Source organism: Ovis aries, chromosome 3, assembly GCF_016772045.2.
Source record: "Ovis aries strain OAR_USU_Benz2616 breed Rambouillet chromosome 3, ARS-UI_Ramb_v3.0, whole genome shotgun sequence".
Taxonomy (NCBI): domain Eukaryota; kingdom Metazoa; phylum Chordata; class Mammalia; order Artiodactyla; family Bovidae; genus Ovis; species Ovis aries.
Window position 1 is genome coordinate 202677812 of NC_056056.1, and position 26335 is coordinate 202704146.

General features: G+C 44.1%; 1 protein-coding gene and 1 non-coding gene across 2 annotated transcripts; one reads left to right on the plus strand and one right to left on the minus strand.

Annotated features, from left to right (window-relative positions):
* The first annotated feature begins 536 nt into the window (after positions 1-536).
* Positions 537-608, plus strand: TRNAS-GGA (transfer RNA serine (anticodon GGA)). Its single transcript has one exon. It is a non-coding gene; the product is annotated as a tRNA-Ser (tRNA).
* An 11365-nt stretch (positions 609-11973) lies between these two features.
* On the minus strand, positions 11974-25890 carry DDX47 (DEAD-box helicase 47). Its single transcript, XM_004006848.4, has 12 exons — positions 25776-25890; positions 24463-24556; positions 21842-22030; positions 21514-21585; positions 21175-21293; positions 19408-19479; positions 19161-19277; positions 18486-18632; positions 17634-17771; positions 15838-15908; positions 15132-15261; positions 11974-12946 (listed from the first exon to the last, which is right to left on the minus strand). Exons 1-12 carry the CDS (start codon positions 25866-25868, stop codon positions 12815-12817), a joined length of 1374 nt encoding a protein of 457 aa, XP_004006897.1. The 5' UTR covers positions 25869-25890; the 3' UTR covers positions 11974-12814.
* Positions 25891-26335: the final 445 nt, after the last annotated feature.

Sequence of the window (26335 nt, forward strand, 5' to 3'; positions counted from 1 at the left end):
ACAGCTGCTATGGAAAATAGTTTAATGCTTTTTCAAAAAATTAAAAATTATCTATGATCCAGCAATTTCACTTCTGGGTATATCTACCTGAAAGAATTGCAAGCTGGGTCTCAAAGAGATATTTGTATACCCATGTTCATAGCAGACTAACATGGAAGCAATCCAAGTGCGCACTTAACAGATGAGTCGATAAGCTAAAGGTGGTCTATACATATCATGAAATATTATCTTGTCTTTGTTTTTTTTAAGGAAATTCTGCAATATGCTAGAACATGGATCAACCTTGAGGATATTATGCTAAATGAAATAATCCAGTAACCAAATGACAAATAGTGTAGATTCTACTTACATGAGGTACTTAGACAAGATCATAAGGATGAATAGTATAGTGGTGGTTTGAGGGGAGGGGAGAATGGGGAGTTGTTTAACGGGTAGAGTTTCAATTTTGCAAGATGAAAGAGCTGTGGGGACAGATGGTGGTAGCGGTTGTAACAATGTGAATGTGTATAATATCACCTAACTGTATACTTTGGGCTTCCCTGGTGGCTCAGAGGTTAAAGTGTCTGCCTGGAATGCAGGAGACCCAGGTTCGATCCCTGGGTTGGGAAGATCCCCTGGAGAAGGAAATGGCAACCCACTCCAGTACTCTTGCCTAGAGAATCCCATGGAGGGAGGAGACTGGTAGGCTACAGTCCATGGGGTTGCAAAGAGTTGGACACGACTGAGTGACTTTACTTACTTACTTAACTGTATACTTTAAAATAGTTAACATGGTAAATTTTATGTGTATTTTACCACATTAAAGGAGAAGTGGGAGGGGAAAAAACCTGCCCAGGAATGTTTACAGCACCTTTATACATAATTCCCCAAACTTGGAAGCAATCTAGATGTCCTTCGATAGGTGAGTGGATTAACTATGATACATCCAGGCAATGGAATGTTATTCAGTCCTAAGAAATGAGCTATCATGCCATGAGAGCTAATCTCAACAGCTAGAGAGGTGGACCATAAAGAAGGCTGAGCACTGAAGAACTGATGCTTTCAAATTGTGGTGCTGGAGAAGACTCTTGCGAGTCACTTAGACAGCAAGGACATCAAACCAGTCAATCGTAAAGGAAATCAACCTTGAATATTCACTGGAAGGACTGATGCTGAAACTGAAGCTCCAACACTTTGGCCATCTGATATGAAGAGCTGACTCTTTGGAAAAGACCCTAATGCTGGAAAAGATGAAAGGCAGGAGGAGAAGGGGATGACAGAGGATGAGATGGTTGGATGGCACCACTGACTCAATAGACATGAATTTTAGCAAGCTCCGGGAGATGGTGAAGGACAGGAAAGCCTGGCATGCAGCAGTCCATGCAGTTGCAAAGAGTCAGACACAACTTAGTGACTAAATAGCAATATATATATATACATATATATATATATATATATACACACACACACACACACACACTGCATGATTCCAACCATATGACATCCTGAAAAGGGCAAAACTATGGAGACAGTAAAAATAGTAGTGGTTGCCAGGCTTTTAGGGCACAGGGAGGGACAAACAGGTGGAGCAAGGATTTATAGGGCAGTGAAAATAAAATATTACAGTAGTAGACAGATACAAGTCATTATACATTTGTCCAAACCCATAGCAGGTATAATACCAAGAGTGACTTCTAAGGTAAACTATGGACTTCAGGAATTTATGATGAGTCAATGTGGGTTCATTGATTGTAAAGTATGTCCCACTCCGGTGGGGGATGTTGATAATGGAGGAGGCTATTTCATGCATTGGAGAAGGAAATGGCAACCCACTCCAGTATTCTTGCCTAGAGAATCCCAGGGATGGGAGAGCCTGGTGGGCTGCCGTCTATGGGGTGGCACAGAGTCGGACACGACTGAAGCGACTTAGCAGCAGCAGCAGTGGCATACACATATGGGGACAGCAGCATATCTCTATACCTTCCTCTCTATTTTGCTGTGAACTTAAAACTGCTCTTAAAAATAATTTTTTGTATTATTATACTAAATAATACAGTTCAATTCAGTTCAGTTGCTCAGTCGTGTCCAACTGTTTGTGACCCCATGAATCACAGCACTCCAGGCCTCCCTGTCCATCACCAACTCCCAGAGTTCACTCAGACTCACGTCCAGCGAGTCTGTGATGCCATCCAGCCATCTCATCCTCGGTCGTCCCCTTCTGCTCCTGCCCCTAATCCCTCTCAGCATCAGAGTCTTTTCCAATGAGTCAACTCTTCGCATGAGGTGGCCAGAATATTGGAGTTTCAGCTTCAGCATCAGTCCTTCTAAAGAACACCCAGGGCCGATTCCTTCAGAATGGACTGGTTGGATCTCCTTGCAGTCCAAGGGACTCTCAAGAGTCTTCTCCAATACCACAGTTCAAAAGCATCAATTCTTCGGCACTCAGCTTTCTTCACAGTCCAACTCTCACATCCATACATGACCAGTGGAAAAACCATAGCCTTGACTAGATGGACTTTTGTTGCCAAAGTAATGCCTCTGCTTTTGAATATGCTATCTAGGTTGGTCATAACTTTCCTCCCAAGGAGTAAGTGTCTTTTAATTTCATGGCTGCAGTCACCATCTGCAGTGATTTTGGAGCCCCCCAAAAATAAAGTCTGACACTATTTCCACTATTTCCCCATCTATTTGCCACAAAGTGATGGGACCAGATGCCATGATCTTAGTTTTCTGAATGTTGAGCTTTAAGCTAACTTTTTCACTCTCCTCTTTCACTTTCATCAAGAGGCTTTTTAGTTCCTCTTCGCTTTCTGCCATAAGGGTGGTGTCATCTGCATATCAAAACTGCTCTTAATAATAATTTTATTTGGCTGTACTGGATCTTCATTGTGTGATCTTCAATCTTTGATTTCGTTATATGGAATCTAGTTCTCTGACCAGCGACTGAACCCCAGCCCCCTGCACTGGGAACTCAGACCACCAGGAAAGTTCCCAAAATAATTTTTTTAAACCATAAAGATATATCAGAGTTTTGTTTGAAAATTAATTTCAGAATGAAACATAATATTTCTAAAAGGGCTATTATCAGAATAAGTCTCAAACTTTCCCAATATGCACCCCTATTTGACATATTTTTAAATACTTTCATCCTTGTATACATACAAGTTGTCATTAAAATAATGCTTTATATGCATTATCAAAATATATAGAAATGGAAGGCCAAAAACGATGAACTTTTAAAAATAAATAGAAGTAAAAATTCCAGTATCTGCTGCCCACAACTCCTCGAGGTCAGAGGGAAAAGAAACCCCTGGCCACAGGCCACTGGCTAGTGGGTGACTCAGGGAGTCCGCAGAGTCGGGGAGAAGGGGCAGGAAATGACTGCACTGCTGCTCAGTACCATAAACTCCAAGCCGATGTCAGACTATCAGTCTCAGGAGACACACACTCTCCTTCCTCTCCCCTCCCTCTGGAACCCTACCCAGGTAACCAGCACAGAGGTGGCACTGCTCTCTTCCCCACATAAGATACTGGCCTGAACTTTGTCCTGGCTGGGCTTTTGGCCTCCTTCCGGACCGCCCTTGGTGATCACACATCAGTTGGAGTTCACCTAGACAAACACACTAAAGAGGTGAGCTGTGAAATAAGACTTTATCTGTACTCCTCCCAAGATAGCACCTAGAACCTGGCTGGGGACAATACTGGCATTTGTTAGGAAAATTACACTGACCAGAGCCATCTAAAATACATGTTTGTCCCTCAACGTCTTCTACCACACTTTTGAAAAAAAGGAGACTTCAGTCAAAAGCTGTTATCCTGAAAAACAAAAGATTTTTTTTCCCCTTAGGCAGGTATTAGAACTTTTTTGAAAAATAGTGTCTCCTTTTAAATTGCTATAACCTTGTGAGTACATTTGTAAGGCCTCCCCAGACATGAAATTAAAAGACACTTACTCCTTGGAAGAAAAGTTATTACCAACCTAGATAGTATATTCAAAAGCAGAGACATTACTTTGCCGAATAAGGTCCGTCCAGTCAAGGCTATGGTTTTTCCTGTGGTCATGTATGGATCTGAGAGTTGGACAGTGAAGAAAGCTGAGCGCCAAAGAATTGATGCTTTTGAACTGTGGTGTTGGAGAAGACTCTTGAGAGTCCCTTGGACTGCAAGGAGATCCAACCAGTCCATTCTGAAGGAGATCAACCCTGGGATTTCTTTGAAAGGAATGATGCTAAAGCTGAAACTCTAGTACTTTGGCCACCTCATGCGAAGAGTTGACTCATTGGAAAAGACTCTGATGTTGGGAGGGATTGAGGGCAGGAGGAGAAGGGGACAACAGAGGATGAGATGGCTGGCATCACTGACTCGCTGGACGTGAGTCTGAGTGAACTCCGGGAGATGGTGATGGATAGGGAGGCCTGTCGTGCTGCGATTCATGGGGTCGCAAAGAGTTGGACATGACTGAGCGACTGAACTGAACTGAACTATGAGTACATTATAAACCAAACATAAACTTACACATTATAAAATATATACAAACATATAAAGGTACACATACTGCCTTTAATTATCCTCAGAGGAAAAAATGAACAATCTGGCTGGTCACCAAGGTCCTCTCAACCCTAAAGTTCTGATTTAGGGTGAGGTTTCACATGAATATTAGAGCTTCCCTGGTGGCTCAGATGGTAAAGAATTTGCCTGCAATGTGGGAAACCTGGGTTTGATTCCTGGGTCAGGAGGATAGGAATGGCAACCCACTCCAGTATTCTTGCCTGGAGAATCCCATGGATGGAGGAGCCTGGCAGGTTACTGTTCATGGGATTGCAGAGTCAGACAGGACTGAGCAACTAACACTTTCACATGAATACTATGGCAGAGTCCAAACGTCAAATTTATTTATTTTCTAGAGACTTGCTGAAATATAAAACTACGGAGGAGAGAATCTTTTGCACTCCCTACCTCACCTCAGCCCTTTGAATTCCACTCAAATCAATGAAATGGACACAGAAGCCACAGATTAACTAGAATGTGATCAAATCTCAACTTCATTTTGTCAGTATAAGCTCACCATGCTAATTTCCTGAACATCCTTGGATGAATTTAAGAAATCATGGGGACTTCCCTTGTGGTCAAGTGGTTACGATTTTTCGGGGATGCAGGTTTAAAGCCTGTTTGGGGAGCTAAGAACCAAAAAACCAAAACATTAAACAGAAGGAATACTGTAACAAATTCAGTAAAGACTTTCAAAGAGTCCACATTTTTTTAAAAAAATCTTTTAAAAAAATCACTGAAGATGTAGAATAAGGAGTGAATAAGGAATGACCACACTGTGGTTTTAAAATGTCTTGAAAAAGCTTTTATGTTTCCTCAAGAAATGACTCATTACGTCCAGTTACTGAAATAACAGATGCCAAGCAGCTAGCACATGCCTAGCACACAGCAGGCTCTCCAAATCCTTATGTAAAGAACCACAAACAAGCCATTACAAATACACAAATAGAAGCATGTCGAATAAGAAATCTTCTCATGGTCTCCATGCTCTTGACCCACCCAGAAAACACAATAAGGATGTTGGTTTGAAGCTGGCACTGGAGGGAACAGCTTGAGGAGTTTCAACGAGGCTGGATATTGGGCAGGAGTCACCTGTGGACTCCTCCCCTGAAAGGAATGCGTGGGAAAAGCCAGCAGAGAAATCAGTTACAGTGGAGTTGGCACACCTCACCTGCATGCTGCTACCACTCTTCTTTTGGAACCGAAAGGACAGTTCCCCATCACTTGGAGCTCAAAGACATGTTTTCAGGACAGAATGGACAAGCAAGTGACTCACTAGCTAACCAGCAACAGGCTTATTGGACAAAGGAGTGAGGGCTTAACAAAACTTGGTGGTGGTGGTGTAGTCGCTAAGTCCTATCCGAATCTTGCAGTCCAGTGGATTGTAGCCTGCCAGGCTCCTCTGTCCATGGGATTCTCCAGCAAGAATACTGGAGTGGGTTGCCATTTCCTTCTCCACGAGATCTTCCTGACCCAGGGGATCTTCCCGACCCAGGAATCAAACCCAGGTCTCCTGCATTGCAGGCAGATGACTTACCAACTGAGCTATGAGGAACTAGACGGATATGCAGTAAAAGGGGGCTTCCCAGGTGGCACAGTGGTAAAGAACCAACCTGCCAATGCGGGAGAAGCAAGAGATGCGGATGCAATCCCTGGGTCAGGAAGATCCCCTGGAGGAGGAAATGGCGACCCCCTGCAGTATTCTTGCCTGGAAAATTCCAGGGACAGAGGAGCCTGGCGGGCTACAGTCCATGGGGTCTCAAAGTCCCGCACACAACTGAGAGACACACAACAGAAGAGGGATTCATGGCTTAGCGAGTTTATATTCAGAAACACAAGCATGTAGTGGGGCAAGTGGATACGCAGGGTGGTGTGTGGAAAGATGACCAGTACTCTGAAGTTACAGACCGGGGTGGGGGTTGCAGGGGGCATAAATGGAGGGCAAGGGACTTTATCAAAATCCCAGGAGGGAAGGGCAGGCTTTGGAAAAGAACAAAGCTGCCTGTGGCCTGAAAAGGAGGGAATGCCGGCTGGGACTGTGAGCAAGAGATAACAGAGGAATGCAACTTTTCTTCTTACAACGTCTGAATTTCAGTTTATTTTTATCTCCCAGTCCCCAACTTCTGGGTCAGCCTAGTAGATTCTCATGAAGGCTGACACCTTCAAATACCTGAAGGTGGTTCTCATAGCCACCCTGACTCCCAGCCCTTCATCACTGCAGGCCAAATATCAGACAAAGAGCCCTTTAAACAGGCCACAGTGAAAAAAAACTTCCCATTCTGGGGTATTTTTCTCCCTTCTGCCATCTACTGGTGAAAATGAAAATATCATAGCCTCCCACCTGAATGTTCAGATCTGCAAATGGGTTTGAAATCCCTTTTGTGTCATATACTTCTTTGTTAGGTGGAATACATTTTTCTCAAAGGAAAAAAATATAAATGATGATTCAATCTTCAATCAGTAAGCACTTGCTGAATGAATAATATGAAATCATACATGTACACATAATACACAAAGTATTTAGGGTAGAGGAGAAACGGCATCAAATTGGGTCCCTTATGAGCTATATGGGCAAGCTATCAATGCTTATCCACTCCTTATCTGTAATAATACCAACAATAATGACAATCACAATGGCTAACACTTACTAATCATTATAAGGAAGAGCCACAATATAGTTCATTTAAACCTCACAAAGTAGCTTTATTACTATCTGTGTTTCTTCAGATAAGGAAATTGAAATAAGAAAAGGTTGAATACTTTGCCCAAGGTCTCACAACTGGATAGTCCAGCTCCTTAGCTTATAATGGGGACAATAATACCCACCTTTTAAGACTGTTCAAGAAACTAGAGACAAGTGTGAAGTTGCTGATACACAGTCTGCTACAGAAAATGACAGATATTGAAACTTCTGTGTGCCAGGCTCTGCAGGATGTTAAGAATCACATCCACGAGAAGGCTGTGGTCCCTGCCCACTGGGTGAGCACAATCACAATACAACATTAAGACTGAGTTCAGCCCAAATAGCACCCAACTTTTCAGCATTGTCTTCCTGCTACCTGCCACAGTGGCTGCGAGAGAGCAGACGCTGGAAAGGAGAGAGGAAGGGGACAGAGTTAAAGGACAAATAAAACCCGGTTCAAGACTCTGTGAGGCAGGACTTCCCTGGTGGTCCAGTGGTTAAGAACCCGCCTTCCAATGCAGGGGGATGTAGGTTCAATCCCTGGCCAGGAAAATAAGATCCCACATGCCTCGGGACAACTAAGCATAGGGGCCTCCAACCAGAGAGCCCGCATGCCGCAACTAGAGAAGGCTGGGCACCCCAACGAAGACCCAGCGCAGCCAAAATAAATTTTTAATAATTAAAAAAAAATTTTTTTTAAGACTCTGTGAGGCAGATGGGAGAAATGCTCTTATTTCCGTGTTAACGGGTGAAAGAAATCGAGGATCAACAACTCCACAAAGTCACAGGGCTACGAACAGTCTCTTGATGGAGACTGTGTTCCCACACTCTGCTGTACTCCCTCCAGTTTCTTCCAGTCCCTGGATGGCACCCATGGGTTAATGAAGGATGAAATTTTGGGAAGGTACTGGATAGACCATGAACAGATAAAAGCTTCAAGAATATGAACAGGTATCAGGTCCACCTCCTAGAGATTCTAGTCTATATATGAGCCCATATTTTTCCCCCATCTCTCTTCCACTTGACACAAGTCAGCTCTTCACTCCAGGTGAGGCTGGTTAGTACGATTTCTCAGAGTTCAAGTTTCTGCAGTTATTTTTGGCTGGCGTCTTTAGTGCATACCTGGGACAGGTGAGGCATGAAAAGGAACGTGGGTGTGGGCAGCCCTTGAGTCTCTAGTGCCGGGGTCTGGGTCTCTTGTCATTCCAGCTAAAGAGGGGTGACTCACACCCTGATTTACTATCGGCCCCAAGGCTGGATTTCACCTTAAGAACTATGTGGATTAAAACTTGTCTACTCTCTGATTCTGCATTCAAGTCTTTGGAGCGTACTTGCTTGATGTTATTTTTGTTACCTGCTTTTGATAACATGGACGCCTTCGTTTTCTGTAACCAACTCCACAGTCCGTAGTTCTTTCTGGTCTCATTCCCCAGGGCTGTGAAGGACCTGGGGCATAGTCTCGGATTTGGATTTGGGGCTAGATCTGCAGGTAGGAACTTACCTGGAAAATACTCTGGCTATAAACCGGATGTTCCTATAGAGTCAGCCAAGCCTGGGATATCCATTTTTCTTGGCTGCACTGGGTCTTCGTTGCAGCATGTGGGCCTGGTTACCCTGTGGCAGGTGGTATTTTATTTCCCTGATTAGGGATCGAACCTGTTGTCCCCTGCATTGGAAGGTGGATTTTCAATCACTGGACCACCAGGGAAGTCCTTCATCACATTTTTGAAGGACTGAGAAAATAATAATCTAGCTGAGTCTAGATCCCTCCCAGCAACTTCTAGAATCCTCTCAGACTGCCCTTAAATTCCAGAGAGCCTGGAATTCTGGGCCCGCTTTAAGCTTAGAACCGCCTACTTGGGTGAAACACCAGCACTGGGATCCTATGCTGTTGTTCAGCTTCTAAGTTGTGTCTGACTCTTTGTGACACCATGGACTGCTGCACACCAGGCTTCCCTGTCCTTCACTATCTGCTGGAGTTTGCTCAAACTCATGTCCATTGAATCAGTGATGCCATTCAGCGATCTCATCCTCTGTCGCCCCTTCTCCTGCCCTTAATCTTTCCCAGCATCAGGATCTTTTCCAATGAGTCGGCTCTTCACATCAGGTGGCCAAAGTATTGGCACTTCAGCCTCAGCATCAGTACTTCAATGAACATTCAGGGTTGATCTCCTTGCTGTCTAAGGGACTTTCAAGAGTCTTCTCCAGCACCACTATTTGAAAGCATCAATTCTTCAGCACTCAGCCTTCTTTATGGTCCAACTCTCACATCCATACATGACTGCTGGGAAAAGCATAGCCTATGTTTGGGATCCTAAGACCCTTCCCTTCATAAGGTAAAGATACTTTCCTCATTTCACTTTGGCTCAGCACAGAGGAAGGAAGTAAAACCAGGTTGGTTAGTATCATGAAATCATGATACAATGAATACTGTATAAAGTGGCTCTATGATTCAGATGAGAAATAAGGGAGAATTTTCTCTGGGGCAGCATCACTGACTACTGCAAGATAATCCCTCTAAGTCATATAAGTTAGGTGTGGGAATTGATTGCAACTGGGAGGTGGAGGAAGATGGTTGATTATTTTAAAGCCTTCAGTGTCCTAAATCAGGAAAGCAGAACTAAGAAATTACACCAAGATGGAACTAGAAAAAAGGCTAGAGACCTCCTTCTCCACTTCTAAAACTAGACCTTTGAGCCCTTGACTGCAAAAACAATTTACATTTAAGAGGATATCATTGTAAATTTCTGTACTTCTAGCCATCCTACCATTTCTGAAGACTTGTGTGCATGCAGACTCAGTAGTATCTGACTGTGCAACTCCATGGACTATAGCCCGCCCGGCTCCTCTGTCCATGAGTTTTCCCAGGCAAGAATACTGGAGTAGTAGCCATTCCCTCCTCCAGGGGATCTTCCTGACCCTGGGATCGAACCCATGTCTCCTGCACTGTCAGGCGGATTTTTACCACTGAGCCACTGGGGAAGCTACTTCCTGTCTTTTCTCCACTTTCTTTGTAATTAACTCTATCTACCAGTTGTACTCCACAACACAATCTTAACCCCCCCCCCCAAAAAATGTAGCAGTCCAGAAAGACAGTCTGTACTGGGTTGAAGTGTCTCCCCAAAATCCATGTCTACATGGAATGCCAGAATGTGACCTTATTTGAAACTAGGATCTTTGTAAATATGAGTCAAGACGAGGTCATACTGGAGTAGGGTGTGACCTAAATCCCCAATGCTGGGAAAGACTGAGGGCAAGAGAAGTGGGTGACAGAGGATGAGATGGTTGGATGGCATCAACGACTCAATGGACAATTTGAGCAAGCTCCGAGAGATAGTGAGGGACAGGGATGCCTAGTGTGCTGCAGTTCATGGGGTCACAAAGAGTCAGATACAACTTAGCAACTAAAAACAACTAAACTCAACCACTGCATCTTTGCAAGAAGCCCACGTAAAAAGCACAGACACACAGAAGGGAGGGTTATGTGAAGATGGGAGCAGAGACTGGAGCTGTTTTCACAAGCCAAGGACCACCAGCAACCACCAGAAGCTAGAAGAGGCAAGGACAGACCCTTCTCAGGAGGTTTCAGACGCAACATAGCCCTGGTGACATCTTGATCCTGGACTTCTAGGTTACAGAACTGTGATCCAACAAACTGCTGTTCTTTTAAGCCCCGCTCTGTGGTACTTTGTTACATGTACATTGTACTCTGTGACCCCATGGACTGTAGCCAAGTAGGCTTCTCTGTCCATGGAATCCTCCAGGCAAAAACACTGGAGTAGGTTGCCATTTCCTTCTCCAGGGAATCTTCCCAACCCAGGGGTTGAACCTGGGTCTCCTGCATTGCAGGTGCAGTCTTTATTGTCCGAGCCACCAGGGAAACTCACTGTTACAAGAGCCCCAGGAGACTCAAGACTTCGCAATCTTGCCTTGGTGGACAGGGAGCATGAAGAACAGCTTGATTAGTGATACAAACCCACGGTTTCGTCCTCATTTGCACCTGGATCACATTCATTTCTGTGCCTGCTGCCCTTCACAAGGATATCTCTACTCATTCGGTCTGAGACTCTAGTTTATGGTCTGGACCCACCAACATGCCTGAAGACACGTCATCCACCTTTCTTCCCTAGTGGCCCATCTTCCCAACCTAGCAAAGCATACTCTAAAGTACTTCAGAGAAAGCAGCTAAGCTTTAGGTTTCTACCCTTTCTAGTCTCTGCAGAAATATGCATGTACCTGAGGGGTCCACAGACCCTAGGTTTGGGATCCTATTTAAAAAGTTCAGATTTCTTCAGAATAATTAGTCTCTTCTTACGAACCACCCACAAAGTGAAGTTGCTCAATCGTGTCTGACTTTTTGTGACCCCATGGACTATAGCCTGTCAGGTTCCTCCATCCATGGGATTTTCAAAGCAAGAATACTGGAGTGGGTTGCCATTTCCTTTCCCAGGGGATCTTACTGACCCAGGGATCAAACCTGGGTCTCCAGCACTGTAGGCAGACTCTTTACCATCTGAGCTACCTGGGAATCCCACCACCCGCAACCTGATTCAAATTCAGCCTGCTTCTAAAGTCTTCCACTGAGTTGAAATAGCAATCATCCATTGGCTTCTATCCACTGGCTCAGAGGGAGACAGAGCTACCATTATCTAAGCTGCTCTGGAGAGTCCCAACAGGAAATACACTAATGGAGAATTAGCCCCCAGTGGTGGGCACCCCACCCACCATATTTACAAAGATCTTCCTGCAATCAATGGTCCACATTTGATTCCCACAGAGAATTTTACTGACATCTACTTTTCACTTCTTACTAAACACTTCAAGAAACACAACATGCACTTTCCATTAAAATGTACATGGAAGACTTCCCTGGTGGCACAGTGGGTTAGGAATCTGCCTGCCAATGCAGGGGACACAGGTTTGATCCCTGGTCCGGGAAGATTCCACATGCCTTGGAGCAACTAAGCCCATGCGCCACAACTACTGAGCCCGTGAGGTGAAACTACTGAAGCTGGGCACCTCGAGCCAGTGACCCCCAACAGGCAAGGCACTGCAACAAGAAAGCTGTGCACTGCAATGAAGAGCAGTCCATGCTAGCCGCAACCAGAGAAAGTCCACCCACAGCAGTCTCCTTCTATGAAGTCTTTAACACAAAAAGGTCTTGAAGGAGTCTGAATTTTTTTTATAATTATATTTAAATTTATGATTTCCCATTCAGAGTCATGAAGCACAAGCTGAGACTGCTTAGTACTGCTGTTTTTAGATATAAACATCCCTTTCCTCTACAATTACAGGCTGAGGGCTTCGTTAGCCCAGTCCTTGACTTGCGGCTGAAAAAGGCACAGGTCTGTGTGAAGGGACAGGAGAGCACGTGCTCCTCATGTCAGGAACCAGTAACCACAGTGGAAGGCCAGTCTGAGTCTCGACATCAGCACTGTGACAACGTCCCACAGCAACAACGCTCGAACACTCGGAAGGGGCCCGGTACTGTAGGAGCTGGGCCGTCTGGACGCAACGCTGGCAGACTGGCCTGAGGAAGAGGTCCCGTTCTCTCCAATCCTCTCCACAGAGCAGAAGGCAGAAACCAAGTCTCTACAAAAGAGATTAATGGCCTTTCCGTTTCTTCATTTTTCCTCCAGCCACCTTGTTCCTGACACCGATCGCACCCTCCGTGTCATCATTGTCCCCAGTATCTTCCCGTGAGCGCTTCTTCTTCTCTCCGTGCTCCCTTAACTCCTGCAACAAACAGAAAGGATGGGGTTGATCGTGAACTACTGTCACTGAGGGTAACACATCCTGGTCTCCGCTCCATCAAATCAAACCCTCGGCTTCCCTGGCGGTCCAGTGGCTAAGAGTCCCTGCTTCCAGTGCAGGGGGCTCGGTTGGATCCCTGGTCAGGGAACTATTAAAAGACCTCACACACTGCAACTAAGAAACCTGGTGTAGCTGGCAAGCTAGATAAATAAAATCTTGATAAATTAGAAAATTCATTTATTTTAAACAAACAAAAAAAACCCTAAGTAATTTCCTAACATCTCACATTAGCAAAGAAATAAAACCAAAATCCCAGTATACAAAACTGTTAATCTAACTAGTCATCAAAGATAAAAAAAATAAAAACAGGAAGCTACCATTTTCATATGGCAGACTAGCAAAGATTTGAGAGAATGGTAATACCTAGAACTGGTCAGGGCAGGGGGGAGGCATAGACACTGTCCCATATACAATGTCACATACATTGTGTAAGCTGCTATAGCTTTCCTGGAGAGCAACTGGCCATTCTGTATGAATTTGAACTGTGTATTCTCCACTCAACAATTGATTCCACTTCTAGGAATTTATTCTAAGGAAACAAGTGTGCAAAGCTGTACAAGGTAGGATACTCAACACAAGTTATTAACTAAAAGATATAAAACTGGGAAAAGCATGAACACATATCAATGGAAAGCATGTTACATATTCATAACAGAATCATTAAGAAGGGATGGCATGAGAATTTTAAGATGCTAGCATCTAAGGTAACAGTCTCTAAAACCTACAAGTGGTACTGTTTTTAAAAAACTGAATTCATCCTCCTCGGCTGCTAATTGTCTAGAACACATAATCTGACTTCCCTTGCCAATTCAGAAGGTAGTGAAGGAACTTTCAGTGACTCTAAGAAATTAGTCCTGCTGCTATGTTTAGGCAAGTTTGGTAACTGAATCAAATGAGTGCTAACATGCAGCCTAGATGAAGATTTTTGAATAGAGTTTAAAATGTGAAAGAAAAAGAAAAAAAACGTGATCACATTAATCTAGATTAGTTGAAACAGAAAAAACAATACACATTTAGATAAAGTCATATACAAATTGGATAAAGTCTCATTATAGCTAAAGAAACACAGCCAAATGTAATCAATTGTTTTCTGTGGGGGGGGGGGGCTTATGTGTTTCACTATTTTAATCCTTTCTGTATTTTCTAAAAAATGTTTTCCAACACACATCAAATTTTTTATAAACAAAAACACCAAGACTTCCATGTGGGCAGAAAAACAAGCCCATACCTCAGCTACTCAGAAAGCGCCCCATGCACTAAGTCTCTTCCCTCACAGCAGCACTCCTGGGATGTAACAGGGCACTGGCAAGCATTCTCCTCTAGACCCTTCTGTCTCCACTGCTCCCCCTACAGCTGCTCTCAGGAACTACACTGTCCACCCCGGCTTATCAGATACTCATAAACCCTGTCCCCAAGGTAACTACTCTTCCTCATCTACAGGTGAGGGACTGACTCTGAGAGGTCAGACACCTTGTCCAGACTCACAGTTCACAGCTGCGTCTTCTCATCTCAAGTTCAAAGGTTTTCCTGCCTCACTGTTCCTGCCACCACGAACAGTGGCTGGGAATGAATGTAGTCACTGTGATCAGACTGAGTCCAAACCCTGATTTGACCATTTAGTTACAGGGTCAAAAGCAAACTGCCTGCATCTCTATGTTTTAGTATACTCATCTTACACTTGGAATAAAATAATACCATTTATTGAGGATTAACACGATAAAAGTGTCTTGCATGCAGTTAAGTTGCATAGAAGCTGGTGAGAAAAGGCATTGTAGGGGTTTCCCTGGTGGCTCCATGGTGAAGAATCTGCCTGCCAATGCAGGAGACATGGTTTCGATCCTGGTCCGGGAAGATCCCACAAGTCTCAGAGCAACTAACTAACCCCCTGAGCCACAACTACTGAACCTGTGTTCTGGAGTCCATGTATCACAGCTACTGAGGCTCGTGCACCACAGAGCCGATGCTCAGCAACAAGAGAAGGATGCCACAATGAGAAGCCCTCGCATCGCAACCAGAGAGTAGCCTCAGCTCGCCGCAGCTAGAGAAAGCCTGCGCAACGATGAAAACCCAGCACAGCCAAAAATAAACAAATGAACGAGTTGCACACCATTCGGGCAAATCTCTGGGCCTCAGTGACACGTTCTGTCAGCATCATGACCTCGTCGTCCTGGGTTGGAAAGACAGGCAGTTTCTTCCCAATCAAGTGCTCTATGCGCTGGAAGAGCTCCACGTCGTACCTGAGGAAGGAAAGTTGACACGGCTCTGGCTGGCTGACAACATACACATCCGTCTGTCCATCCGAAAACGATGACATAACAGGAGACACGGTTTTCAGTAATGTCAAACCTATTATTCCTTTTCAGAACACTGATTAAATGCAATCTGCTGTGCAGAGCCCAGCAGAAAACCACCCACCACATCCCTGACTCCCCAAAAGCCTAGGACACATGGCAGTTCGCTCCTTTAAAAACAAAATCAGAAGAACGGTTATTGTAATATGGTGAGCCGAGGCAACGGTCACTGTTCTCTGGCTCCAGACGTTACAAGAAAGAACAGGGTTTTGGTGTATGCGCTTTTATACACCAAGTACTCCGCTACACACATGCAGTATATGCTCTTTACATATGTGTCTTCAGTCTTCATTAAAACCTTGCAAGGTTGGTATTGCTATTTCCATTTTACAAATGATGGAGGTGGGATGAGGAAGGCTTAGTGCCTATTACAGTAAAAGGTGAAGTCAGGTTCCAAGTGAGTTGGCCCCAGGGTTCTGCTTCTTTCTCTACATTGCTCTGCCCTGAAGTCGGGTCACTTACTGCGTGACAAAGGTAATAGCCTTTCCAGAGCGCCCAGCTCGAGCCGTCCGACCTACTCGATGGATGTAATCCTGAAACACAATGGGGAAGTAACTCTGAGTCAGCTGGAATATGAATTAAAAACTGTGTATGTAAAGTGTTCCTGCCAACCTTTGAAAGAAAACAGATCTGTCCTGGAACGTGGAGAAACAGACTGGCAACCCATTGGAATTTATGTGCCTCACTTTTTAAACTCTCCTCACAGCACAAAACTGAACCCCCCTTTTCCTTTCTTTTATAGAAAGATGAATCCACGAAGCCCTTCTCCACGGACACAGTCACAGATAGAGGAAAACAGCCTGGGTCTACAGGTAGACCTGGTCACAGCTCTGCTTCCCCCCATCCCAACCAACGACAGAACTATCTGCAAGTCCCAGAACCTCTCTGAACCATGGTTTCTGCCTATAAGACAGGGGCACAAACACACTGTCGAACTCAGGGTTACAGTGAAAATCCTATGCAAGAGCACCTTGCCTACAGCAGTTTAATACAAAGTCGAGACACTGGTTGTTCTCAGCTGGGGGCAGTTTTGTCCTCCCCAGGGAGCATCTATGAGCTGTCTGGAAATATACCTGGTGGCCACAGTCACCTGTGGGCAGGGGCCAGGAATGCTAAGCATCCTACAATGCAAAGGACAGCCACACAACAGAGAACTCCTGGCCTGAGGTGTTAATGGTGCCCAGGCTGCAAAACCCTGGGATGGCTGAGGACCACAGACTGCCATTCTCATCAGTTAGACCACCAGAGGTCAGCATGTGGTGCATCTGCTCCTCTGATGGTGAGCACCTTGCCCCTCTCCTGGGTTCCTTCCTTCACGTTCACTGACATCACGTCCACAGGCATGTGCAAGATGAGGAGAATGAACAGATCAAGAGTTTCCCAATTTCTGATACTTAACTAACCAAGGACGGACGGACACACACACACACACACACACACACACACACACACACACACACACACACACACACACACACACACACACACACACACACACACACCCCCCCCCCCAACACTGTAACTAAAGGAAGACAACAAGCATTGAAAAATACACTTCGGGGGCTGCCCTGATGGCTCAGATGATAAAAGAAATACACTTTGGATACAACGGACTATTATTCAGCCACATTAATGAATGATACCTTCCTGTTTGTGACAACACTGGCTAGACCTTGAAGGTATTCGACTCAGTAAAATGAATTACAGACAAATACAGAGATCTCACTTATACATGAAATCTAACAACAACAAAAAACTGAGCTCACAGATACAGAAAACAGGTTTGATGGTGGCCAGAGGCAGGATGGGTGTTTGTAAAGTAGGTGAAAGAGGTCAAAAGGTACAAATTTCAGTTATAAAATAAGTAGGTCATGGGGATGTAATGTACAACTTGCGGACAAGAGTTAAAAACATGGTACTGCACATTTGAAAGTTGCTAAGGGAAAATATCTTAGAAGTTCTCAGCAAAAGAAAAAAAAAGTGCAACTATGAATGGTGACAGATGCTACCTAGACTTACTTGTGGCCATTCTGCAGTATATACAAATACTGAATCATCACATTTTATACCTAAACTAACACAGTGTTACATGTCAATTACACCTCAATTCAAAAAAAAAAAAAAAAGAAAAGAAAAGAAAGCAGGGAGAGAGAATTAGAGAGGAAGAAAGGAAAGGAGATGGGAAGGAGAAAGGAAAAGAAAGAGAAAGAAAAGAAAAATATTTTGGGTGAGAAAGTCAGGTCAGCAATAAGACTCACCTTGGAATGGGTAGGAATGTCAAAGTTAACCACTACATCCACATGGGGTATGTCCAAACCGCGGCTTGCAACATCAGTTGCTAGAAGAATGGAACGAGCCTTCGCCTTAAATTTATTAAGGGATCCCAGGCGCTTGCTCTGAAACAATGAAAAGAAATGGAAAGAATTTTCATCTTGAAAATCTAAGGAATCTTGGAAATCCAAGACACACAAACTAGACATATTTAATAGATACAAGAACCAAGAAAGAAAGTTTTAAAATGATGTTTCCCCTTCAGTCTAACTGGGCTTCACAAGTCAAAAGGAAACATGAAAGCAAAAAAATAAAAGGTCTAAGACTAAATCTAGGAAATACTAACATAAAACATTGTCAAACATGACAGAAAGGTAACTGGGAAATAATTTACAAGGGCTGAACAAATCGGGCTTCCCAGGTGGTGCTAGTGGTAAGGAACCTGCCTGCCAACGCAGGAGATGTAAGAGACCTCCTCCAGGACCCCTGGCATGGCAACCCATTGCAGTACTCTTGCCTGGAGAATCCCACCAACAGAGGAGCCTGGAAGGCTACAATCCATGGTGTAACACAGAGTCTGACACAGCTGAAGCGACTTAGCAGGCACACATGCTGAATAAATCAACTCTGCAGCTTCCATACCAGACAACCACGTGCGGAATATTCTAACTGGAGCCTCCTGCTATCCTGAAAGGAGGAAGCAGCATTGACAGCAACACTTTAAAGCCCGTAACACCAGGACAGCTCCGGAAAGACGCACTGGTGTCACATGCTGCTACTGCAGAAACCTCCTGCCGTGAGGTTTATCTTTCTCACTAATGATGCTGAAGAACAGTTACCTGACTCATCTGTCCGTGGAGGGGAATGGCGGTGAATCCAAGATTTCGGAGTAGCAGAGCTGTCCTCTGAGTGTTGTTACAGGTGCTGCAGAATATCATAAAGGAGTTCCCAGCCAACTCATTCAGAATATAAACCAGGTAGGTATCCTAAGTTACAAAGCCAAAACAATATATGTAACTGAACCTGGAAGAAAGTCAGAGTCCTGGGCATACAAACTACATAAAAGACTAAGCCTCTAGCTGCTTCTCAATTACCCAGACCCTCAGCTGGCAGCCCTGCGCCCCTTCATCAGCTTTATCATTATCATCTCTGGGAACCATGAGTAATACACACAGCCTGACACCAAGCATAAGGCAATCTGGGCTCAGCAAGCACGCAAAGCCCTTCCATCAGAAGTCAAGACTAGGGTCCACTGCCCACAAAAAAGCCACATAATAAGCAGACCAAAGAAAAACTACCTCAAGGATGGGGTTAGGAAGGGATTATATCACGACTTCATTACTCTGGTTGAATACATTGTGAATTCCCGGAATGCTCCGCGTTATCAGTGATATATGTAAACACAGCATGAGCTCTAAAACAAACAGCACTTAGCTAATCAAGAGCTGACACTTTCAGACACTGTGCTGAAGGAGGGGAGGGAGAGGCAGGAATGATCAGAGTAAACACTCTACCTTGAACTTGGAAGGAATAAAAAGATAATACTGCTGCAACTTCTCAACCGTCTGGTACTTGGAGGAGACGGCGCATTTCACAGGGTTCTTTAGCGCCGCTCGCTGAAGTTTTTGCACCTGGAGAAAGGACACCTAGATTAGTACGTTGACTCCTAAGTCCTCTGTTTTTATTCTTGTTACCAGGACTGTTTCTACTTATCATATCAGTTCTTATAAAGAAGAAAAGAGAAGTCCTAGAAAAGTTCACCTTCTTGGTCATCGTAGCAGAGAAGAGAAATGTTTTCCGATCTCGGGGAATCACTTTGAGGATCTTGTCAACCTAAGGCAGAAAGAGCAAAGGATACCAACATGACATTTACACTGGAAACGTGCAAATGTATTTTGTGAAGGAGATAATGGATCACAAACTAAATACATCACAGTGGGGATCTGGGAACTCAAACCTTTGATTCAATTCAGCTAAAACTTACTGAATGTATACTATCAGGTAGCATACCCGATGCTATCAAAAAATAATGCAAATCAGAGAAAAGAACATTTTAAATCAGTACAGTATAGCTAGTCTAAGAGAAAAGGAAAGAATAAGCATTAATCAACTAAGTAAGCTATAAAGAACTTCTTGTCAAAGAAAAGATAGAGGTTGAAATCAAATGAAATGGAAAAGAAAATCTGGTTTTGATATTTCTTATCTCTAAAATCAAAGTCAGACTACATATAATATATAGGCTTTTTGCCCAACTATTTGTTTTTTAATTGAAGTACAGTTGATTTACACCGTTTCAAGTGGACAGCAAAGTGATTCACATATATATACTCTTTTTCAGATTTTTTTCCACTACGTGTATGTGTGGGTGTGTGTTATTCATGTGTCTGACTCTTTGTGGCCCCATAGACTGTAGCCTGCCAGGCTCCTCTGTCCATGGAATCTTCCAGGCAAAAATACTGGAGTAGGTTGCCATCCCCTGTGCAGGGGATCCTCCCAACACAGGGATCAAACTCACGCTTCCTGCATTGCAGGCAGATTCTTTATCGTCTGAAAACCAGGGAAGCCCCCCCAGCACAGGTTATTACAAAATACTAAATACCATTCCATGTGCTATACCGTAGGTCGTATTGTTTATTTTATATATAATAGTCTGTATATGTTAATCCTAAATTCCTAATCTATCTCCCCCTCAAAAGTCAGACTATATTCTAAAGAGGATGCTGAGACTATTTACAATAGCCTGAGGGATAAAGCGGTGGTACATTATACAATATAATAGTACTCAGACATTAAAAATGAAACAATGCCATCTGCAACAACACGGATAGACCTAGAGATTATTATCCTAAGTGAAGTCAGACAAAGACAAATATCCTATGACATCACTTACATGTGGAATCTAAAAAACAGTACAAATTAACTTATTTATGAAACAGATTCACAGACATAGAAAACAAACTTAAGGTTACCAAGAGGAAGCAGGGGAGATAAATTAATAGTTTGGGATTGGCAGATGCAAAATACTGTGTATAAAGTAAATAAACAACAAGGTCCTATTACATAGGGACAGGGAACTATTTTCAATATCTTGTAAGAAACTATAATGGAACAGAATGGGGAAAAGAACATACACACACACATATTCCCACATAGATATCTGTATAACTGAATCACTTTGCTACATACCAGAAACGCTGTAAATCAATAACGCTTCAATTTCAAAATTAATTAAATTTAAAAGCAATAAGGATATCTTGTACCAGCACAGGGACACAGAGTCATTATTCTGTAATAATCTTAAATGGAGTACATGGAGCATAATCTACAAAAATCCTGAAGCACTATGTTGCACTCCTAAAAGCAATATAATATTGTAAATCAACCATCTTTCAATAAAAAAGAAAAGCAGCAGATATGTTAAATTAACTGACAATGCTAAATGCTCCAGAGAGCAAGTGAGCTATGAATCAGACTTTGAAACGGGGCACCTGAGAAGTTCTAAGAGGACAAAAGATGTTAAGAGCTCACCTCTGTCTCAAAATCCATATTCAAGATTCGGTCTGCCTCATCCATCACCAAGTACTTGAGGGCTCTTAAGTTGAAACCTTTCGTATTTTCCAAGTGGTCAATCAGTCGGCCAGGAGTTGCTAACAAGAAAGGTTGAGGACATGTTTAAGAAAAAGAACAGAAAGGGAGTGACCTCCCCCTCCTAATCAGAATTCCAGAAATTAAAAAAAAAAAAAACATTAAACAGGGTTAGACAGTCACTCTTTGAACACTTTCCGCACAAGTAAAGTACACAGAGCATCAGTAGATTTTTCGGAAATTCATTCTCACCAGCACCTTTCACCGGTGTCAGTCACTCACCTATCACTACATGTGGTTTTTTGGCCAGGGCCAGAGATTGGGACATTGAATCAATTCCACCTACAATGACAGCTATAGAAATAAAAAGCATATTAAAAAGAGATCCTTAATTTTGTTTCCATAATGCAGTGGACATCTTTTAAAGCCAATGCCAGATTTCTACTTTCATTTATCTTCCCTTACAACAACAACTTTCCCCAAAACTAAAATACCCAGTCAGCTCTTTAGGCCAGTGAACTTATATTAACAACACTTCCTTTCATTCCCTTTCACATTCATGCTCAACCTGTGAAGAAACTGTGAAGAGTCCTTTCCTCCCAACACTTACCACACTGCACCCCAATAGAAGACCCCAGGGCTTCAAACTGCTCTGAGATCTGAAAAGCCAGCTCCCGAGTAGGGGTGAGAACTAAGGCAAACAGACGCTGGGGTGTCTCCAACAATGCGTTGAGAATGGGCAGAGCAAAGGCGCCGGTTTTCCCAGAGCCAGTTTCTGCCAGCCCAATGATATCACGACCTAGAAGACAAAGAATATACATATTAGCAGAGAAATGCTCTCTGCACCATTCCCATATTGGTGGAAATATGACTAAATGCTGGGCACAACACAGACCATGAATAAACATTTGATGAACTGAGGGGAGGAGGAGGTTGATCAGACAGAAGACACGGTCTCTGTCCTGAATAAGCTCAAAATCCAGAGGTAAAATACACAATACATAATAATATGATAGGTCCCTGTAGGACAGGGTGCAAAAGGAAGGAGTAACTTACTGCTTGGAGGAGTCAGGAAAGGCTAACAGAGGTGACAGGCAAAGTAAATCTGGAGGTCAGCAAAGAAAGGACAGTCTCGTGTGAGGAAAGAGGCTTTAAAGAACACAGAATGAGTAGGGAGAGGGAAAAATACAACACGGCCAGAACACAGAAGTCAAGGGGGAAAAAGGAGAAGAATGAGGAAACCCACAGCCATGCTAAGGAGTTTGGATGTCTTCCTTTAAGACTGAGGATCTGGAGGATTTTAGGCAGGGAGTATGATGACCTTTAAGTATCAACACTCTTTAAGACTTCCCTGGTGACTCAGATGGTAAAGAAGCTGCCTGCAATACAGGAGACCTGGGTTCTATCCCTGGGTTGGGAAGATCCTCTGGAGAAGGAAATGGCAACCCACTCCAGTACTCTTGCCTAGAAAAATCCCATGGACAGAGGAGCCTGGCGGGCTACAGTCCAGGGGTCACAAAGAGTCGGACACGACTGAGTGACTAACACATGACATGACTCTTTGAGAAGATGAACCCCGGGCCTGACGGCATAAGGAGAAGCCAAGGAGCTTAACAGTGATCGCTGTCTATACTGCTCCTCCTGAGGGAAAAATGCCAGAAGTAACTCCTTAAGAATGGTCTGAGAGACACAGATGTATAGAACGGACTTTTGGACTCCGAGGGAGAGGGTGGATGATTTGGGAGAATAGCATTGAAACATGTATACTATCATGTAAGAAACGGATAGCCAGTCTATTTTCGATACAGGATACAGGATGCTTGGGGCTGGTGCACGGGATGATCCAGAGAGATGATATGGGGTAGGAGGTGGGAGGGGGGCTCAGAATTGGGAACTCATGTACACCCATGGCTGATTCATGTCAATGTATGGCAAAACCAATACAGTATTATAAAGCAAAATAAAGTAAAAATAAAAATTTAAAAAAAAAAAGAATAGTCTGTTGTTGCCAATCAAGCCATAACTAAGAAGATTTGGCAATTAATTCCCAAGCCAAAACCACTGTCTCTAGGTTCGCTGTAGCCCCCAAGGCAGCAGTCTTTGGCCAGGGCCAGAGACTGGGACGCTGAATCAATGTCCCAGCACCCAGGGGAAAGGTTTCCTTCAAGTAATGACCGCCAGACTTGATTGCTAAGGATTCCTCACCTAGAAATTTTCCCTGACGCAACTTGAACGTGACTCTCTTCGTTACACTCTAAAGTGACATCAAGGGCCAAAATGGGGAAAGCACAGGAAAATGAGACCTCAGTGAGGATTCGAGGGGAGTTATGATGATAGCCTGAACAGAGGCCAGGTGAAGTGAGAGACAGAGAGTAACAAAACAAAAATGAACAGTCACTGTAAATCAACTACATTTCAATAAAATAAAAATAAAAGACAGAAAGTAATGAAAGAAAATCCGACTGGCACAGAGGTTTCTACCTGGGGAAACTCAAAGGCCATAAACTGAGATACAGGTGACAGAGAAATTAGTTCTGGTGAGAAAAATAAAGACTCTGGTTTGGATACAGGGAACTTGAGATTTCTGCAGTAAGCCTGGAAAGAAGTATCCAAAACCCAGTTGGACAAACTTGTTTGGAGTTCATCCAAAAAAATATGGGCTAGAAATACAGACGTAGCAGGCAAGGGCATCGGACCAGTGGCGCTCCCCCAGGGGCCGACACATCAGAGTAAACCATGAAGTTTTATATCTATATATGCCTAGGTCCCACACCTGGAAATTCCAATTCGGAAGGTCTAGGCTGGAGCCCAGAAATCACTAGAGTTTTAAAAGATCCACAGGTGATTCTAATGAGCACTGGCTGAAACTCACTGATGCAGACAGCATTAAAGCTTCAGGACCGGATGAGAGTAGAATTTTACAGTGAGGGTAAAAAAGGATGAAGATAGAATTAACACTGCAAGGCAAAGGAAAAGAACCAGAAGAAACTGAGAAAGAAATGCTGGAAAGACAAAAGCCAACAAACCACCCTGCAGAAAGTAAGTTCATTAACACCGCAGAATTACTTTTTAAAGAGGCAAAAAGCCACAAACTTTTTATCTTTACTGACCATACTTTATTTCACTTGAAGTAGGCAAAGCAATAGCTCTCAAACGTGGTTAAGTATTTAACTGAGTATGTGAAACTTTACACTGAACCTGAAACAGACCACATACTTAATTTCAACCTACCTTGTAAGGCCAAAGGAATAGCTTCAATCTGGATCTTTGTGGGCTTTGTCCACCCCAACTGGTCACAAGCTTCACACAACACATCTGTCACACCCTTAGAATTCAGAAAAACACAGTTTAGCAAAGAACAACACACTCGCCTCCCACACAACTAAAGGACTGTCAGGGCAGCCTTGCTGGTGACACGTGCATCTTTGGATCATTTTGATTCAAAAGGTATTTATTGCAGATGGTGACTGCAGCCATGAAATTAAAAGACGCTTACTCCTTGGAAGAAAAGTTATAACTAACCTAGACAGCACATTAAAAAGCAGAGACATTACTTTGCCAACAAAGGTACATCTAGTCAAAGCTATGGTTTTTCCAGTGATCATGTATGGATGTGGGAGTTGGACTATAAAGAAAGCTGAGAGCCAAAGAATCGATGCTCTTGAATGGTGGTGCTGGAGAAGACTCTTGAGAGTCCCTTGGACTGCAAGGAGATGCAACCAGTCCATCCTAAAGGAAATCAGTCCTGAATACTCACTGGAAGAACTGATACTGAAGCTGAAACGCCAATACGTTGGCCACCGGATGCAAAGAACTGATTCATTGGAAAAGACCCTGATGCTGGGAAAGACTGAAAGCGGGAGGAGAAGCGGACCACAGAGGATGAGGTGGTTGGATGGCATCACCGACTCAATGGACATAAGTCTGAGTAGACACCGGGAGTTGGTGATGGACAGGGAAGCCTGGCATGCTGCAATCCATGGGGTCGCAATGAGTCGGACACCACGGAGCGACTGAACTGAACTGACTCAGTCTCCTTAACTTTGAGTACAGGAACAGTAACTCAAGGCTGTCATCACTCTCCACTAACCAGGGACCAAGCCAAGTTCTTTACGTGGGTTACTTCATTTAATCTTCACAGTTCTATGAGATACTTAGCATAATCCTCAATTTACAGAGGTGGAAGGTCATGCACCGAGATAACTTGCAACTAGTTATGGGTCAGAATTCAAACCCGACTCATCAAATCCTAAACCCAAATCGGACAGGTCGCACTGGACAATATCCTGCACAAACACAGCGTTGCCCCCCCAAGTGGAGCTGAAATGGGCAAATGGGGCTCCAGCGCCTGGCCTCCCTCCCACCACCCAAACTCGGAGTTGAGGGTGGGCCCTCGTCCCGAACCTGAGCCTCGGGTACCCCGTGGGAAACCTGAGCTAGGCCCCGGCTGCTTCCGCACACCACAGGCCTGATGGAAGGCAACCGGACTCTGCCCGCGCCTGGCGCCGGAGGAACAAAGGGAAGCTGGCATCATCCACTCTTACCAGGTCTTTAAATGTTTTCGTTTCTTCCACCTCCACCGCCGTCTGGGGCGCATCCATGCCTTCCCGGGAATCGTGCTCCACGGACGCCGCCATGCCGTCCGCGAACTCCGGAAGTGGGTCGGCGGACGCAGGATTCTGGGAAATGTAGTTTTAGCTCTCTCCGGCTGCGGCGGTGTGTTGTGGGCGCCCCGCTGCGGCTTTGCCCAGGACTTTGCACCAGCCGGCCTGGTAGGCGGGGCTTCGCGAACAGGTACATATTTAAAAAAAAAAAAAAAAAAAAAAAAGGATGGATATAAACGTTAGGACTTGTGGAACTGAGCCAAAAGCAGAAGGACTTGATGACCAGGGTCTGCCCTCCTTTTGTTTTTCAGTCGCTAGGTCATGTCTGACTCTCCGCGACCCCGTAGACTGCAGCCTGCCAGGTTACTCTGTCCATGGGATTTTCCAGGCAAGAATACTGGAGTGGGTTGCGATTCCCTTCTCCAGGGGCTCTTCTGGACCCAGGGATTGAACCCAGGTCTCCCGCGTTGCAGGCAGCTGGACTTCCCTGATAGCTCAAT

Excerpts from the sequence above, each read along its gene's own strand:
- DDX47 (XM_004006848.4), bottom strand. The coding sequence starts at position 25,868 with ATGGCGGCGTCCGTGGAGCACGATTCCCGGGAAGGCATGGATGCGCCC. Across the intron at positions 21,586-21,841 it reads TTCTATTGGGGTGCAGTGTG|CTGTCATTGTAGGTGGAATT; the intron begins GTAAGTGTTGGG and ends TTATTTCTATAG. Across the intron at positions 21,294-21,513 it reads AAAACCACATGTAGTGATAG|CAACTCCTGGCCGACTGATT; the intron begins GTGAGTGACTGA and ends CTTTCTTGTTAG.